Source organism: Rattus rattus, chromosome 10 (genome assembly GCF_011064425.1).
Source record: "Rattus rattus isolate New Zealand chromosome 10, Rrattus_CSIRO_v1, whole genome shotgun sequence".
Taxonomy (NCBI): domain Eukaryota; kingdom Metazoa; phylum Chordata; class Mammalia; order Rodentia; family Muridae; genus Rattus; species Rattus rattus.
This window is the reverse complement of record NC_046163.1, coordinates 1648206-1667202: the sequence shown is the minus strand read 5'-3', so window position 1 is coordinate 1667202 and position 18997 is coordinate 1648206. Positions and strand designations below refer to the sequence as shown.

General features: G+C 50.8%; 1 protein-coding gene across 1 annotated transcript in view; it reads left to right on the top strand.

The window, feature by feature from the left end:
- The first annotated feature begins 14887 nt into the window (after positions 1 to 14887).
- Positions 14888 to 18997, top strand: part of Fmod (fibromodulin) — an 11471-nt gene continuing 7361 nt past the window's right edge. The window contains exons 1-2 of the mRNA XM_032915465.1: positions 14888 to 14946; positions 17561 to 18546. Of these exons, the coding sequence (XP_032771356.1) occupies positions 17568 to 18546 (979 nt within the window). The 5' untranslated portion in view covers positions 14888 to 14946; positions 17561 to 17567. The remainder of the gene's footprint in view (positions 14947 to 17560; positions 18547 to 18997) is intronic.

The window sequence follows — 18997 nt, the reverse complement described above, 5'->3', positions numbered from 1 at the left end:
CCCGGGAGCTCACTGACCTGCAAGCTAGCAGAGGATGAGCCTCCAGTTTATAGAGAGACTTGGAATAAGGTGGAAAGTGATAAAGCAGGACCGGCATCATCACAGATTAATTAAATTACAATGCTGACCTAATTAAAAGGAGCACTGTGCCTCTCACTTTGGCTAGAAGACTATTGAACCAATGCACCACGAGAAAGGGGAAGAGAGGGCCTCTGACAGCCCATGATGGTGCCAGCTGTGGGCTCAGGGAACCAAGGGCACAGGACGGAGGGCACAGGAGCCCACAGCAGGGACTCCTCCACTCCTTACCTGGGGGTGTCATACGACTCTAATGGCTTCAGGAAAGTCTGTCTGCTCGCAGGAGCAGTCAGGAAAGGGGAACACTCACTGTTGCCTTGAGCTGGCAGAACAGGAAGAAGCCTGGCACCAGCCAGAGGGGAGCTTGTCTCCCAGAAAGAGACTTCACACCCTTCTGACAACTTGTCAGACTGCCTTGTAGGAGAGCGAGACAATGAGACAATGACGCTCTGAGCAGGAAGGCTCCTTGACCAGCGCTGCTTAACTCTGCACACTTCCTGCTCTCCGCTTAGAGCCAAACCTCCTACCGGAACTTCAGAGATGAGCCGGGGGAGGGGGCGGCGGGAGGGGGATTGCACCTTATATTTTTCTGATCCTCTTCCGAATGAGGCCTCACTGGCTAAATCTACATTCTCTGCTTCTCACTGTTTCCTGTGCTGTCTAACTTTTATCTGACGTGTATGGATGCTTTGCCTGCATGTCTGTCTGCCTGTGCACCGCATGAATGCAGCCCCTGCAGAAGGCAAAAGAGGATGGGGGGAGGGATAGAGAGCCATGAGCTGTTGTGTGCGTGCTGGGAATTGAACCCTTGTCCTCTGGAAGAGCAGCCAGTTCTCTCAATCACTGAGCCATCTCTCCAGCCCTATTACTTGATTCTTCAGGTGACCTTTTGCCAATGGGTGCCAAGCCTACCTTGGCTCCCAGGATCCTGTTGGTGGAAACACTGCCTTGCTGTCGGCTCTCATCAGTATGATCAGACAAGAGTCCCTGAGGGTGTGGGAGTCGAACAAACCCCTCAAACCGATCACACCTGTCACCCTCCTCTACACAAGACAAACACACAGGCTCACGCCTCCACAAGGACCAAGTGTCAGGAGGGGGAGAATGACTGCTAGGAGGGCTGGGCTGCCTGCTGAGCAGTGCTCAGTGGTTTCTGCAGCTTTCAACTTACAGAGAGAGAAAGGAGAAAACGAAGACGTGAAGTGCCCGGTTTGCTTTCAGTTGCTGTGATAAACACCATCGCTGGGATAATATTCCTGAACACTGTGTCACGGCTGTCTCTGTAGTACTCAAATGTTGATTTCCATACAGGCAGAGTTGAGTGGAGACCGATGTTGGCATTGTCATTTTGTAAAAGAATTATTTATTTATTTTATGTATATAAGTACATTGTGGCTGTCTTCAGACACCAGAGGAGGGCATTGAATCCCATCACAGTTGGTTGTGAGCCACCATATAGTTGCTGGGAATTGAACTCAGGACCTCTGGAAGAGCAGTCACTGTTCTTAACCGCTGAGCCATCTCTCCAACCCAACATTGTTATTTTTATTGGAACATCTCCTGCTTGGGTATTTTGTAAACATCCCTTCCCTCACCTTCTGATTGGTTTAATGGCCTATAGCACAGAAGGAGAGACTAGGCAGAGATAGGTGCTCTGTGAAAGAGTGCGGCTCGGGAAGAGTCACCAGCAAGACTTGGAGGAGGACTAGATAGAGACTGAGAGGTAACGCCACATGGCAGGCCTTAGACTAGAATAAACAGGTTAATAAGTTATAAGAGCTACTTGGGGACAAGTAAGTAAGATAAGGCCTGAGTTAATATAAATAAATAAAAGTCTCCATGTTGTTATTCAGGAGCTGGCGGGCCAAGAAAGTCCTGTTATACACCAGGAGCAAAAGTGACGTAGGGAAGTAAGGTAGCTTTACTTCGTTTTACAGGTTGTAATCCATTGCTGAGGGAAGTCAGGGCAGGACTCAGACAGGAGCCCAGAGGCAGGAACTGAACCGGAACAGTGCTGTCTACTGCCTTGCTCCTTATGATCTGCTCTGCCTGCTTTCTCTTGTACAACTCAACTCCACCTGCCCACGGGTGGCTCTGACACAGTGGGCTGGACGCCCCCAGTCATCCATCAGTAAAAATGCCCCTAACACACGCTTACAGGCCAGGCCATGGAGACATTTGCTCAGCTGAGGCTCTTTCTTCTCAGATGACCCCAGCTTGTGTCAAGTTGACTCTAGAATCAGAACAGGAAGTGGGGACAGGGGAAGGAAGGAGGGGGGACATAGGGGAAAGGAAGCAAAACTCGGATACTTTTCTTGCCTGCAGTGGCCAGTGCTGTCCCAGTTCAGTTAGAACCAGGTCTTGCAGAGCAAAGGACACTGAAGCTTCCAGCATGCATGGGGCCTCCAGTCACTGCTCCATCTACCTAAATTGTCCCTCCTGACGTGCCCACCCCTCTTTGGATATACCCAGGTCCCTCCCTCACATAGAGGTCACTGAGCACAGTAACAAGACCAGGCACGGTCCAGCACTGCCCTATAATGCTTTATTTGGTTTGATTTCTCTAAATGGCAGCCCTGGATCACAGCAAACCCCACTAATTAGTGCTGTTGGCTTCCCTCCTCCAACAAACCCACATGACCAGGGATACCAATACCTTCCTGGCTGAGAGGGCTTCCTCTAGCCTTGCCTGCTTGTCCACTTCCTCTGTTGTGTCTGGGCTCTCTTACCTCCTGCTGAGGAAGGACAAGGTGCCATTCATTGCAAGGCATGGGACCTCTCCCCAGGGTTTGCAGTGTCCGGGTACAGTATGGAGGGTGGGCAGGGACTATTCTTCAGAAATGCCAGTACAAGTCTGGCCCAGATTCAAAGAAGACTTAGGCAAGGGTGCAGAGAAAGAAAGGATAGGGAAGAAGGCCTTTTCCCTGTGTCACGTAGGTCTGCATGGAGGGTTGGGGGAGCTGGAGGAAAGAAAGAGCAGGGTATACAAGGACCTCAGTGGTCAAGTGACTCCTCCGACAGCAAGGGGCGGAGCCTCACCACCACCTGAGCACATCTTGTGGAGTTTCAGTGCTCTTACAGCGTTTTCCATCAGGCAGTCTCAAACCAGGCGGAGCCTCTGTGTATGTGTGGGTCATCGCAGGTCATCATGGGTCATCGTGGATTACAGTGGGTTATCATGCCTTTTCAACCTTTGATGAGACCATAAACTCAACAGCAAGAGAAACAGGAATGGAGAAGGACTGGAAGTGCCTGGGAGAACCCGAGGAAAATCTCGGGCCTTCCCAGAGATGAATCAGGGACAGCAATGGCTCTGGGCAGGCAGTGTGCTCAAAGGAACCTGAGTTCCACTTCAGCTTTCTTCATTCATTCATGAATTCAGTTGTCAGTTTGTACTCAGTGCCTGATGTTGGGCTTCTGTTTAAATCCCAGTTCATTTCTTAAAACTTCAATTTATGGTCTGCGTTACACAGGTAGCTGCATCCGGGCTAGAGAGATGGCTCCGCGGTTAAGGGCACTGGCTGCTCTTGTAGTTCAATTCCCAGCACCTACAACATAGCTGCAACCATCTGTAACTCCAGTTCCAGGGAGTCCAACACTCTCTTCTGGCCTCCACGGGTACTGCATACATGTGTCATAAAGACAAACATAGGCAAAACATACACACATGAAATAAAATGAAAAAAAAATAGCAGTTGTGTTGCAGGGCTTTATAAACATTGAATGAAATTATGTGTAGAGGACAGAACCTGGGACTTTTAAAGTATCAATTTAGGCTGGAGAATGGCTCAGTGGGAAAGAACACTTGCTACCAAGTCCTGTGACCCAAGTTCGATCCCCAGGATGCACAGGTGGAAAAAATAGAGCCAACTTCTACAACTTGTCCTCTGACCTTCACACATGGACCATGGTGCATACACTACACATGCACACGCACGCACGTGTGTGAGCAATAAATATAACAGTTCTTTAAATCCCTTTCTTCCCTGTATCATCCTCTAGAGCGGTCTCTCTGACCCTTGACAGCACTGTCGAGGTCTCTCTTGAAGCAGTTGATGCAGCGGGAGCTGGAGAACGGAAGCAACACATTGAGAGAGAGGGCGGGGCCAAAGGAAACATAGGCGGCCAGACAGAAATGTCTCGGGGTGGTGAAGTTTGCCGCTAACTACTGTCAGGGGCGTGGGAGAAAGCAAGTTCTCCCACAAGGATGCATTTCCCAACGCGGTTGACGATCTAAGAGGTGGGAGGTGGCGAGGGAGCGAATCTATCTGTATCTTGATCGAAGATCAAAACAACGTCTATTCCTGCAAATTCCCTTAGAAATGTAGCCTCTTGGGGACTAGGAATGGAATGTATCTCTTCTCAAAGCCTGCCAGGCAGCCTGGCTTGGAGCCAACTGGCAGGGTTCCCACAGGAAAGTCATGGAAGAAGCAAGAATGGCCCTCATGACACTGCAGCAACGGACAGGAGGAGCTGGCTTGTGGCTCCCGCCCTCACTTCCCCACAGCTCAGGTCCTCTTGAGCTGGGGTAGGGCAGCACACGAGCAGTTGTCCAGCTGGGGTGCATGCCCTAAAACTGTGCTGCCCAACTCTGGGGCTCCTAGGGGCTTACAAACCCCCAGAGAAGCACAGCATGTCTGAAACACCAATTTTATTCCAGAAGATTTTCGTCAAGGAAGTGTAGAATCCTACTGAAGTAAACATGAATGTTCTGCGAGGCAAGATTTTTAACACCAAGTGTGAGATCTGGATTTGAGGGGCTGCTTTGGGCTGTGCCCCTCGATCAGGGGGCCATTCTCCTTCCCTTTCCGACTGCTTAAATGACTCTCCCCTTTTGGAGGTCACTGTTAGGTGAAGATTTTAGGTCATCATGCCCATTCCAAAAGAGACTCTGTGTCCGGCCACTCGCTGAATGAATCAGGAGATGGGTAGGAGGCCCTCTGCACAGGTGCAGTGACCGGAATGGGCCTGGGTGTGGATCTTTCCCAGCTGGTGCACTGGTTCCACTGCTCACCCAGGGCTGGGAACAGCCCTCTACCATGGAGCACTGGGTAGTCAGAGCCTAGACCCTTTGGTCTGACTAAATCTCCAACTCTGTTGTTCACTCCCCCTGCCCCATTGAAGACAGATATGATCTATGTTGCTTTTCCCAGAACCACCAATAATCCTGACTAAAACCAGTCCCCCTGCCCCTGCCCCTGTCTCTCTACAGATTAAGACAGAATCCTCCATCTACTCAGTATCAGAACACACAAGGTAGACATTTTCTAAGCACCTAACACACACAGAGCCTGTGCTGGCAATATCTTCCTGGGATGGGAATTGAACCCAGATCTGTGTGCGCCAGGCAGGCCCCATACCACTGAGCTACATCCTGCCTGACTCAAAACTCCATTTCTTTTCAAGACAATGGCATTGCCTTCCTGGATTCTCATCTAAAAGGGGTTTTCTTTAGTTACTTAGTCAGTCAGTCAGTCAGTCAGTCAGTCAGTCAACCTTTGCTTCACTGCGGGTTCCAACAGAGAGACTAGGCAATAGAAGGAATTAGTTACTTGAGAGCCATTCTTTCTGTTCTTTATTGAGCCCTAATGAAGCTAACTCCCCATCCTCAGACCTTTAGATGGACCTGGGGTAACTGTTACTGGTTTCAATAAAACAAGAAAAAGAGACTCATGTCAGAATCTCGCATGGGTACAGCTAGCCTCCAAAGGCCCACCCTAGTAACTAGCCAGCCTTTCTCTCTCTTGAAGCTCCCACAACCTCCAAACACAGCGCCACTCCCTGGGGACCAAGTGTTCAAAACACAAGCTTATGAGAATGCTTCGCTTTCAGACGGTATGAAAACCCAGTAGCTCACAAGATTAATGTCATTTATTGTCCCTCCCTGTGCTGGTGAAGCTTTGCCAACTTGACTCAAGCTAGGGTCGCCTGAGAAGAGCGAACCTCAACTCCGAAAATGCCTCCATCAGATCGGCCTCTATGTAAGTCTCGGATGATTGATGAGGGAGAGGCCAGCCTTCTGTGGGTATTGACACCCCTGGACTGGTGCTCCCGGGGTTATGAGGAAGGAAGCCAGTGGGCAGCATTCTCCTGGCCTCTGCTTCTTTTCTGCCTCCAGGTCTGTGCCTTTGAGTTCCTGCTCACCTGTAAGACGAAGGTAGAGTGGTGCCTGTCTATTAAGTTGTGGTAAGACCCTCAGATGTGGTATCTGGGTTAAAGGCTGCTCTACATGCCCGCTCTCACCTGCAGCAATCTCTGTGCTTGGTACCATCCTACAGACTTCTCTGCCTTGTGGTTCCCTCCGGCCTTAGCTCTTAGCTTCTGTGCAGAGCAAAGATGACTCTCGTGTACGGAATCACTGAATGGCAGGCCGGCTAGGCTTCAGGTCTAAGGCTACCACTCTGCCTTCTTCCTTACTGAGACCTCGTTCTTTGAACAGTCCCCTTTCCTAAACCGAATACACACTCTAGAAGGTTCTCCTCTGTGGTTCATCTTGTCATCATCCTGCTAATCACATGTAACATGCGGGGAATGTACTGTGAAAGTATTAAGTGACGTTCAGTCAAAGAGCAAAGCCACCACTATATTAGGCAAGGTTTTCTTGAGGGACAGAATACATGCACACACGCGCACATGCGCACACATGCACACACAGATACTTCCACTAAAAGGTTTTTAAAGAATGTGGGGGATTTATTGAATTGACTTACACAATAGATGTCTGGGCTTACACTGTGTCTCAGGCAATCTTGAGATGCATAGTGGGGGCTCTGTTGCAAAAAAAATAAGATAAAATAATAAATAAATGGTGGGGATGGGCACAAAGAGGCTAGAGGTAATTGTGGAAAACCAGTAAAGCTATGTGCGTCCTGGAAAAACAGAACGGAGTAATTCCCCTAGCCTGAAAGCTCAGCAATGCCAATGTGATGCTGAAAGCTGGAGAGTTGCTGCTACTGAGAGGACAAAGAGGCTGGAGTCCGACGTCACTGAGGATCTTACACCACCACCGTCAACACTGTTACCACCACCATCATCACCATCATCACCGTCAACAGCAGCAATAGACCCACTCATTGTGAAAAAAATACGAATCCATGCAGATTTTTTTTCATCCAGATCTCCGATTAAAGGTATCCCTCACACTGACAGGGGGTCTTCCCCCCTACTACTCCATCACTCTTCAATATGTCAGTGCTCAGGAACTGCTCCCACAGACACATAAGCCTCACAAGTCCTTGTCTATCAATCCAGTCAAACCGACAACCAAGGCCACCCACCACAGCTGTTCTCTACCTCCCATTGGAACGGCTCACATTTAAGACTCACGCAAGGTGCTGCGTGATATGAGGAAAGCCTTGCTTAGCTCCTCCTCTTCCAGAGCAGAGGTTGCTCTTGCTGAGAGAAGACTAGACTATACCAGGCTTCTGACAGAGACCTCAATGTCAATGTGATCCCCATACCCCTCACACCCCTATCTCCAGGGCCCTCTTTGCCAAGGCAGCATCTGCCCTCTCTGTGGCACACAGCAGTCACTCAGTCTGTACTTCTTGGTTATATAAGGAACATGGGACTTGAACTGCCAGCTCAGGATTAAGGGGAGGAGTTTCTGTCAAGTCCCATCTGTTCCTAAAGCTTTTCAGATTCAGAGGTGAAGGAGCTAACGTTTTGGCCTAAGGCATCTAGTAGGCTGCAAGGTACATGCCCCACCTGAGAGGCCAGGCATCGCGACCACAGCACTGCCAAGGCAGGCACAAGGCTCGTCTAGGCCAGACTGTCCCAGTCTTGTTGAGGAGTATATGTTGCCCAAAGAGAGTAGGCCAGCTCTTCAGATAACACATGTGGAAGTGTTGCATCCTCCAGGGGCCAACATTTTGCCAAAGGGGAGAGGCACCCTGAGTCATGGACAGAGACATTCTCCATGCTCCTGTGACACCGAAAGTACTTCTCAGATATCCTTTATTGCAAGATGAGTCTGGGAAAAGGGGCGGCAGTCATCACCACTGCCTTTCCTCTGGGTCCCTCTGGGTCCCTCTGGGGACATGTCACCTAAGCCCCTCAGTCACAGCAGAGACCCTAAGGTACAAGTATGGATCCCCACTGGCCTGGATCACTTCAATGTGGCTGTAGGACCTCCAAGCCTACTGGTTATAGCAATGCACGATGCTTCTTGGCTGCTGCCCGGAGTCCAGTTCAAGTGTGCTTGAAGCTGGGCACTCTTTTGCCTCTCATGTATGGTATGCATCATCTGCTCCTACTTCATCTAGGAGACCACCTACTTCCCTAGAAGCTTCCGCATGTGTTGGATATGCATGTGGTTACTCCTGTTGATGGGGACTGAACAGCATCCAGAGGCTTCCGTGTCAATCATCTCTAGAACTTGGGGTTCCAAAATAAGTTCCATGAAGCGTGCATGGATGCCACCACTCACTGGCAGCATCCTGGTGCATCTGACATGATACTTAGAGAAATTCCTCCAGAAAAACTGCAGAGCTCCGAAATGTCCTGAAATCACCCTATAGTCAGGAAGAGGGCAGTTAGGTTCCTCACACACAAGGGTCTCCCTGCCAAAGAATTGCAATGTTCTTGGGTTCCCAAGCAAGTAATGGTGAACTTGGACTGACACCGGCCAAGGAAGGACAACATCTTCCTGAGGGCAGTCTTAGATGCTGCTTGTACGGCCCTAGCTTAGACACTTGCTGCATAAAGACCTTAGGAAATTCCCTGACTCTGTAAACACTAAGACTTCACATCCTCCCACACTGAAACCAGGAGCAAAGAACTTATCTCCTCATGACCTCACAAGGTGCTGTGAGCCTCTGGGAATGGAGTTTCTAAGTGGCAGCCAGTGAGCCACAAAGATGGTAGGGTATCTGTCTGATCCTCTGGCAGCCGGGCAGGCTCAGCTCCAACAGGTCCTAGCTAGCCCACCACTCAGTAGGTGGCTTTGCTGAGGTCAGAGAGCTTGCAGATGTTCTCATGACCCATGCCTATCACTTGCTCACCTTGGCCAGGGAGGAGCAGCATGGGGACCTGGCCAGGCGTCCATTGCTCTCCTCCCTGGGGCTTACCGCCATACCTTACAAGCAACTCTGCCATACCAACAGTGTGGTGGGAGCACAAGGAAGCTCAGGGTATCTCAGTGACCCCTGGTGTCTCAGCCCAAGGCCCTCTCTGTCATCTTACCAGACTGGCAGAATGATTTCTGGAACCCTCGGTGCATCTCCTAGGGCTTAGAACTTAGACTTAGGTCTTGCTCCTCTTGCAGATGGAGGAACACAAGTCTTTCCACAGCTCAGATCATAATGGCCTCTTCCTTCTGGGAAGAGCAGACTGTCTGAAGGCTCTTAATGAGCCCTCAGTGCCAAGCGGATAGGGAAAACATCTCTCCTGGAAACTTTTGGGGCACCATTGTTTGTACCAGTGAAACTGAGACTTTCCATTGAAATATCAGACTAGTTAAATTCCCTCCATGGCGTCAGGAGACTTCGGGGATAGGCCAGAAGGCCTGGATTGTGTTAGCATGGCCGCCTTCTACTGACCTCTTTAAGTCTAGTCAAAAATCTCTCTTGCGTAGACTTTTGGTCTTTCCTCCATGGCTGGGCTGTCTGGGATCAAAGGCTAGGTCATTAACGTAGGTCCCTTGGGGAGTAGAGACAAGGGTTTGAAGCCGACATCTCTTTACTGATGAGATCTGAGTCACAAGTAACTTCATCCCTCCTAGACGGGTTGGTCCAACATCAGAAGCAATCAGTTGTGCCTGGCGGCTTGTGGTTTAACCTGACCTTTTCTGGGGAGGAAGGAAATGACAGTGGGCCCCTGCACCCCTGGAAAATCTAATTGGCTTGAAGGATGTGAGTTTTCCTGGCCCAGTCAGTAGTGGTTACTCCACCCAGGACTGACTACTGAAGACACTCGTGGGTAGCCCAAAATTCAGTTCTGAATTACTGAATGTCTATGAAGTCCCTTGTACAACCAGCTAGGGGAAGGGGACACTGAGTGAATGTTATGGCCATCTTTTTAGTTTGCAGAACTGGACTGTGTTGACTCAACACCTTCAAGATAACACTTGTGCCTACCATGGACTCCTCACATGTGAGGCCTCTCTGCATTCCAGGGGCATCTGTATGCTGTATTTGGCTTCCCATGTAGAAGGCAAGCTCTGAGGTCCTACATCTCAGAACCAGAACAAGAGAGTGTCAGTTAAAGTAGAGGTTAGAGCCTACTCTTGGAGCCTAAACAAAGCACCTTTGACAGTGCATGCTCCTCGGGAATTCTGCCTCACAATCTCCTCCAGGCTTCCTAAGGCCACCTTGGTGATGGGGGAATGAAGACCACGGGCAAAGCTCACTGCTCAGATGTTCTTTAACAGAGCTCGTGTGGGAAGGATTCCTGTTGCTGTTTGGTCCCTTGCTGATCTGCTGGGATGCTGGGATTTTACGAAATAAACGTTTGTAGTTCATAGGTTGAGTTTACAGAGCTATCTGAGCCCATCTAAGAAGTGTCAACTGGCTGGGCATGTTAGCAACACCTTTAATCCCAGCACTTGGCAGGCAGAGGCAGGTGTATCTCTGAGTTCGAGGCCAGCTTGGTTTACAAAGTGAGTTCCAGAAGAACCAGGGCTTCCAGAGAGAAACCCTGTCTCAAAAAAAGAAGGGGAGGAGGAAGAGGAAGAGGAGGAGGTAAGTGTCAACTAAGTCCAGTCAGAAAGACCAATGTCCACTGCTGAGTTCTCATTGATTAGAAAATTGTTCATTTTTCTCCTCACATTGAAGCCATTCCATCTTTTTGTCTTTGTTTATGTGTGCATGTCTGTGTGTGAGCTGTGCATGTGTGTGTAGTGTCCACGGAGGCTAAAAGGAGGTGTTAGGTCTCCTGGAACTGATGTTACAGCAGTGAGCTCCCAGTGGGTGCTGGGAACTGAACCGAGATCCTCTGCAAGAGCAGCCAGTGCTGTTAACCTCTGAACTATCCTTCCAACTCCTGATGGCATTCTGTCTCACCGACAAGATCAGACATGCTTTTATTGGGAACGCATTATACCGAGGCCTTCTGTGTCCCCATCACTTAGGACCACGTCTGACCCAGGGTGCATGTTCCCCCTTACTAAGTGTAAATAAAGTACATAGGAACCCATCCCTCAGCATCCCTTATCTCTACACACCCTGGAACCCATCCCTCAGTATCCCCTTATCCCTACACACCCTGGAACCCATCCCTCAGCATCCCTTATCCCTACACACCCTGGAACCCATCCCTCAGCATCCCTTATCCATACACACCCTGGAACCCATCCCTCAGTATCCCCTTATCCATACACACCCTGGAACCCATCCCTCAGCATCCCTTATCCATACACACCCTGGAACCCATCCCTCAGTATCCCCTTATCCATACACACCCTGGAACCCATCCCTCAGCATCCCTTATCCCTACACACCCTGGAACCCATCCCTCAGTATCCCCTTATCCCTACACACCATGGAACCCATCCCTCAGTGTCCCCTTATCCCTACACACCCTGGAACCCATCCCTCAGCATCCCTTATCCATACACACCCTGGAACCCATCCCTCAGTATCCCCTTATCCCTACACACCATGGAACCCATCCCTCAGTGTCCCCTTATCCCTACACACCCTGGAACCCATCCCTCAGTATCCCCTTATCCATACACACCCTGGAACCCATCCCTCAGTATCCCCTTATCCATACACACCCTGGAACCCATCCCTCAGCATCCCTTATCCCTACACACCCTGGAACCCATCCCTCAGTATCCCCTTATCCATACACACCCTGGAACCCATCCCTCAGCATCCCTTATCCCTACACACCCTGGAACCCATCCCTCAGTATCCCCTTATCCATACACACCCTGGAACCCATCCCTCAGTATCCCCTTATCCATACACACCCTGGAACCCATCCCTCAGCATCCCTTATCCCTACACACCCTGGAACCCATCCCTCAGTATCCCCTTATCCATACACACCCTGGAACCCATCCCTCAGCATCCCTTATCCCTACACACCCTGGAACCCATCCCTCAGTATCCCCTTATCCATACACACCCTGGAACCCATCCCTCAGCATCCCTTATCCCTACACACCCTGGAACCCATCCTTCAGCATCCCTTATCCATACACACCCTGGAACCCATCCCTCAGCATCCCTTATCCCTACACACCCTGGAACCCATCCCTCAGTATCCCTTATCCATACACACCATGGAACCCATCCCTCAGTGTCCCTTATCCCTACACACCCTGGAACCCATCCCTCAGTGTCCCTTATCCCACACACCCTGGAACCCATCCCTCAGCATCCCCTTATCCATACACACCCTGGAACCCATCCCTCAGCATCCCTTATCCCTACACACCCTGGAACCCATCCCTCAGTATCCCCTTATCCATACACACCCTGGAACCCATCCCTCAGCATCCCTTATCCCTACACACCCTGGAACCCATCCTTCAGCATCCCTTATCCATACACACCCTGGAACCCATCCCTCAGCATCCCTTATCCCTACACACCCTGGAACCCATCCCTCAGTATCCCCTTATCCATACACACCATGGAACCCATCCCTCAGTGTCCCTTATCCCTACACACCCTGGAACCCATCCCTCAGTGTCCCTTATCCCTACACACCCTGGAACCCATCCCTCAGCATCCCTTATCCCTACACACCCTGGAACCCATCCCTCAGCATCCCTTATCCCTACACACCCTGGAACCCATCCCTCAGCATCCCTTATCCATACACACCCTGGAACCCATCCCTCAGCATCCCTTACCCCTACACACCCTGGAACCCATCCCTCACTATCCCCTTATCCCTACACACCATGGAACCCATCCCTCAGCATCCCTTATCCCTACACACCCTGGAACCCATCCCTCAGCATCCCTTATCCCTACACACCCTGGAACCCATCCCTCAGCATCCCTTATCCCTACACACCCTGGAACCCATCCTTCAGTATCCCCTTATCCCTACACACCCTGGCTTCAGCACAGCGACAACAGAATGCCTGTCACCCCTCCACCCTGCTGACCTGCTGGTCTAGAGCTATAGAAGAGTGTGTGCTTTGAAGTCAGTAGACTGACTTGATACCCTTATTCTCTGTTCCTCTTCCCTGTCAGTCACCCTGCATCAGGAGTCCTGTTTCCAGGGCCAAATGGTACAATGGTCATTAAAGGAGATGACCAATGTAAAACACTCTTTTTTTTAAAAAAAGATTTATTTATTCATTTATTATATATAAGCACACTGTTGCTGGCTTCAGACACACCAGAAGAGGGCATCGGACCCCATTACATATGCTTGTGAGCCACCATGTGGTTGCCGGGAATTGAACTCAGGACCTCTGGAAGAGCAGGCATGCACTCTCAACTTCAGAGCCAACCCTTTAGAGTAGGGGGACACTCCCCTTCCAGGCAGCCTTGCTCTAACTCAGCAACTGCTCGACTGGAAGCCCTGTCTGCCCAGACACTTCTAAACTTTCCAAACTCAGACCCGCTGAGAGTTTCCCATTTTGTATTTCTTTAAATTAAAGGGTGTTTCTTGACTGTGGCTATGAGCCAGGAATTTGAGGAAAGAGCATTTAGACCCTGGCTCATCTAACTAGACTCCGTGTAAGCCACAGTCTCGTGGTTCTCAGGGGTTTCCCCTAGTCCCTCAATTCCGAGTTCAGTTTCAGACCCAGCGGCCTGTCTGCCTCTTCACTGGAATGTCTAAGTGGCATCTAACTTTGCATATCCGAAGTGTAACTTAGATTTCTCAGCCTTCCGCCTCTTTCCACGTTGTGCAATGGTGCTTCTGTCCACCCAAGGGCTGAATTAAAATTCATATTTGACTTTCTCTAACTCAGCAGGTAAGAGCACTGGCTACTATTCTGGAAGACCCCGATTCAATTCCCAGCACCCACATAGCTCACAATCATCTCTGACTCCAACTCCAGGAGATCTGACGCCCTCTTCTGGTGCATATGGGCACTGCCTGCATGTGGCACAGAGACAAAACACTCCTCATACACATAAAATAAAATAAAACCTTGTCAGAAGGTAAATCAGATCCTAGTGAGTCTCCTTCCTAAAATACAGTTTTAAATATTTAGGCTATAATCTCTTCTGTTCTCTTAAAACCTCCTCACTGTCCAGAGCCAGCCGGTCCCTCTAGCTTCATCTTCCTGGCTTAGGTATTCCACATCAGTAAAGGTATAACAGTAATAATTAGAGTCCCTGATTTTCCATGTGTTCCCATGGCAGAAAGGTCTCAGTGGTCGCCATCAGCCGGGGGCAGAGCAAGCCCACCAGCCATCATGCTCTCCCACGCACTAGTCTAACATCTGGCTACAAGGGGTGCTTGAGCAAGAAAGATAAGTACAGGCTCCCTAGGGACCAGGATTGCTGAGAGAGATAAAAGGTTCTTTCTCCAACCTTGGCCCTCCCTCTCCTGTGCCTGCTTTAGGGGTTTAATGAGAAATCCAGGCACTGCACAAGAGACTGCAGAAATAACTTCTGGGGCATCACTAACTCATTCGGCAGCAAGACCTCAGGCTGCCAATGCTTCAGGGAAGATAACCCAGTGGAAAGAAGGTGGTTTTTACAGCCCTGGTCAGACGGAATTTTGCAGAGCTGAGTGTGAGCTCCTCCCCTTACAGGACTGAAAAAGCCAGCTTAGGCTTCTCAGCCCCTCTTCAAGATATTTGATTAGGAATTCGGGGGCGGGCCCTGGCCTGGCACAGACTTGCAAACTCTCCGTAGGCACTCACTCCTCTCTCTTCCCTCTCCCACATTCTCCAACCCAAGGAGGCCAAACAGAAGGACGTGGTCACTCTGAACGGTTCAACCCAAGGTAAGTGTGGTCCTTTTTCTTTAGGTTTGGTCCCTTGCAGTTCTACAAAGAGAAACAAAGGGTGGGAGGACAAGGTGGGGAGAAGAGTGGGCAGAGATGAGTTTCCTCCCACCTGGTCCATGCCTCCCAGGGATGCTGAAGGGAGGCAGCAGCAGCAGGCACGGGCTCCGGCATGTTACCTGTCTCCTATAGCTACCTGCGGGTCTTGGGGGCCTCTGTTTCACTGACATGAAAACGTGAAGAAAATTGCAAAACCTCTCTGTTGCTACCCATGAGTCCCAACGTGCTGGGACTCCAGGTCTTTGGGAGAATCATCTCTGAATGTCCCAGAAATCTCTTAGAGAGGGGCATAGTGCCTAAATGTTAGAAGGCAAGCTTTGTGTAATTTGTGTGTTGTTGGGGTAAAAGGGAGAGACTAAAGAATTGATCCAAGGAGTCATGGATGGAGTGGTGGACCACTCAGACCAGTAGATGGTTTTTAGTTTGACCTCAGCTCTGATAGGAGAGTGTTTCCCCAGAGTGAAGAGACAAAATAGTACAATCGTAGCTCCTGAGTCAGGGTCTCCATGTCTGAGAGAACCACTCCTGGAACCCTCACACTGAAGAGAGGGTCTCCAGTGCAACAAGAAACAATGTAAGGGTGTGTGACCCTGAATCCACATTCTAGATCGGGTGGGGTAAGGACAGGCCTGCATTCCTACTAAGCCTTCCCGGCAGCCATACCTCTAAGGGGAGGCCACTGTGGCTGGGCATGAAGCCTCACAGAAAGCTGAGCTTTGAAGAGGAAGGTAGTCCCCTTCTGCCAAAGTGCCTTGTCTGGAAGTGGGAGAAATGGACAGAGGCTTAGTGTGCCAGCCCTCTCTAAACAGCCACCTTGGTCGGTCCTGCAGCAGGCCAGGACTGTGCATGGAAAAATGCTCTCTTGGCAATGGGCCGCTCCATCCGTCTTCTCTCCTGGCCCAAGTCAGGGACCAGCCAGTGGGCAGTTGAGTCTGCTCCTCAGAAACACTGCGTCTCTTTGTTCAGGGACTGTGGCTGCCCAGGGATGAGCCAGAGTGCCCATCCTGAGCCATCCAGGGAATGGTGGCATCAAAAGTCATAAGGGAACTGTGTTCAGGGAACAGAGGGGCCTGACAGGGATGCTTCCCCAAAATGGGGTAGTTGGACTATCATAGTCAGGGCTCCTCTCATCAGTTCATGGGACTGTCCTGTCCACAGCTGCCAACCCCAGCACAGCCTGATGGAGAGAGCACCAGGAAGAGTTCTAAGTGTTGTGTTTTAAGAGTTGTGTCCTGGGAGATCCCCCTGCTCACAGGGATGATACACAACACCCCTGGCTCCCCACCATCCATCTATATCTGCAGATTCCCTCCTGGAAGCCCCGGCATGCCTTGCTTGTCTTGCTAGCAAGCTCGAATGCAGCAGACTCTTCAACAGCGTAGGTGCTAACTGAGCCTGGAAAGACAGGTGACATCACTTGAAGGAGGTAGCTTAGAAGAGAAGGGGTGCACCTCACGTGGCACATGCCTTTAACTCTAGCACTCAGGAGGCAGAGAATGGTGGATCTCTGGGAGTTTGAGGCCAGCCTGGTTTATATAGTGTGTTCCAGGACAGCCAAGGCTGTGTAGGGAGAACCTTGTCTCAAAAAAGGGGTCCAAATCCCCCTCCTCTACCATTCCTACTCCAGTTCTCAGTGTCCCTAATTCATTTCAACTGCCCCTCACATGGCTCTTGTGATCCCCATGGTGAGTGAGAGGACTGTAAAGTCCTTCCGTCTTCAGGCCCACAGAAGAGAGAAGCAGACCAAGCCAGACACAGTTCGGTCAGCCCAGAAGACAATCATTAGAGCCATACTGGGATTCCAGTCTGGAAAGACTGAAGTCTGGCTACACACTTAGCCACAAGCTGCTAACCAGTGCGTTTTTCTCGCCCAGAAGACTCACGGGCGATGGCACTTTGGAGAATATCCCAGACCCTGTGGTGGCCACAGGAGAGCCACACCCTCCCACACACTCAGGACCACAAACCCCCAGGCTGCCCACGAGACCCTCAGGATCTTCAGGAAGTAGCTAACTATTCCCCTGTGAAGTCTCTGTCCTTTCTGGAGGCTCCCTGGGCATGGGAAGAACCGGGAGACTCTTGCCCTTGGACTCTCAGAAAAAAATTCCTCAAAGTATGCCAGCATATACAGGAAGGTATATAATTGGGGGTTGGGGGGAGAGAGAAACAAACAGAGAGACTCTGCGAGGTTCTCAGCTTCAACAACAAAACCTCTGGGTGCTGGAGGATGACAAGAACCTGCCCTTCCCAAAACTGTAGCCCACACCTCTCAGGTTCTTCTCTAATCTTGGGCTCTTTTTATTGCTTCAAGACCAGAAGCTAAAACACTGACCTTCCCTGGATACCCAGGCCCAGCTCCCCAGGTATACAGAACCAGTAGGAGGGGGCACCTGGGGTGCTGGGGGTGGGGGAGTGCAGCTCCTACCCTCCAGTGTGTGACTTGAGTCACAGTCTGCATGGCTCAGAGCCTATGGCCACTGTGAGCCACCCAACTGTCCTCCTCTACTTTCACTCATGCCCCCCCACCCCCGCTCTGTTCTCTCCCTTTCTGCAGGGACAACATGCAGTGGGCCTCCATCCTGCTGCTGGCCGGGCTCTGCTCACTTTCCCAGGGCCAGTATGAAGAAGACTCTCACTGGTGGCTCCAATACCTCCGAAACCAGCAGTCCACCTACTACGACCCCTATGACACTTACCCCTACGAGACCTCCGACCCTTACCCCTATGAAGTAGAGGAAGGCCCAGCCTATGCCTATGGTGCCCCACCTCCACCAGAGCCCCGTGATTGTCCCCAAGAATGCGACTGTCCCCCCAACTTCCCCACAGCCATGTACTGTGACAACCGCAATCTCAAGTACCTGCCCTTTGTGCCCTCCCGCATGAAGTATGTCTACTTCCAGAACAACCAGATCACCGCCATCCAGGAAGGTGTCTTTGACAATGCCACCGGCCTCCTCTGGATTGCTCTGCATGGCAACCAGATTACCAGTGACAAGATAGGCAGGAAGGTCTTCTCCAAGCTGAGGCACTTGGAGAGGCTGTACCTGGACCACAACAACCTGACCCGGATGCCCGGCCCGCTGCCTCGGTCCCTGAGAGAGCTCCACCTGGACCACAACCAGATCTCTCGGGTCCCCAACAACGCTCTGGAGGGCCTGGAGAACCTCACAGCATTATATCTCCATCACAATGAGATCCAAGAAGTGGGAAGTTCCATGAGGGGCCTCCGGTCCCTGATCCTACTAGACCTGAGTTATAATCACCTTCGAAGAGTTCCCGACGGTCTGCCCTCAGCCCTGGAACAGCTGTACCTAGAACACAACAATGTCTACACCGTCCCTGACAGCTACTTCCGGGGCTCACCCAAGCTGCTGTATGTCCGGCTGTCTCACAACAGTCTCACTAACAATGGCCTCGCTACCAACACCTTCAATTCCAGCAGCCTTCTGGAGCTAGACTTGTCCTACAACCAGCTGCAGAAGATCCCTCCTGTCAACACCAACCTGGAGAATCTTTACCTCCAAGGCAACAGGATCAATGGTGAGATCTGGGGGAGGGAGGGGGCTCCTTGGATGCTGATGGGAACACCGAAAAAATAAGCTTAGGGAACCAAACGAACGAACGATCACGTACGCTGACCACCAAAGCCCTGTAGTCAGCTTGGTGCACACTGGTCCTCCCGAGAGGTAAGAGAGCTGACTACAAAGTTGGTTGGCGCTAAGGACCACATCCTAGGAGAAGCAAGATTCGGGCTAAGGCTTTCAAGGTGAGCACATGGTCTGGGGAAAGGCTGGATGAAGACAATTAGCATGGGGAATTGGTGGAAAGAACCGGCCACTTAACAAGTCACAGATAGGGGACAGCTGAGGATGCAATGGTTTAGGAGCACGGAGAAAAAGTTTAAAGAAATTTTAGAGCAACAGTTCTCAACCTGTGGGTCTCGACCCCTAGGGTGTTGAATGACCCTTTCACAAGAGTCACGTATCACATA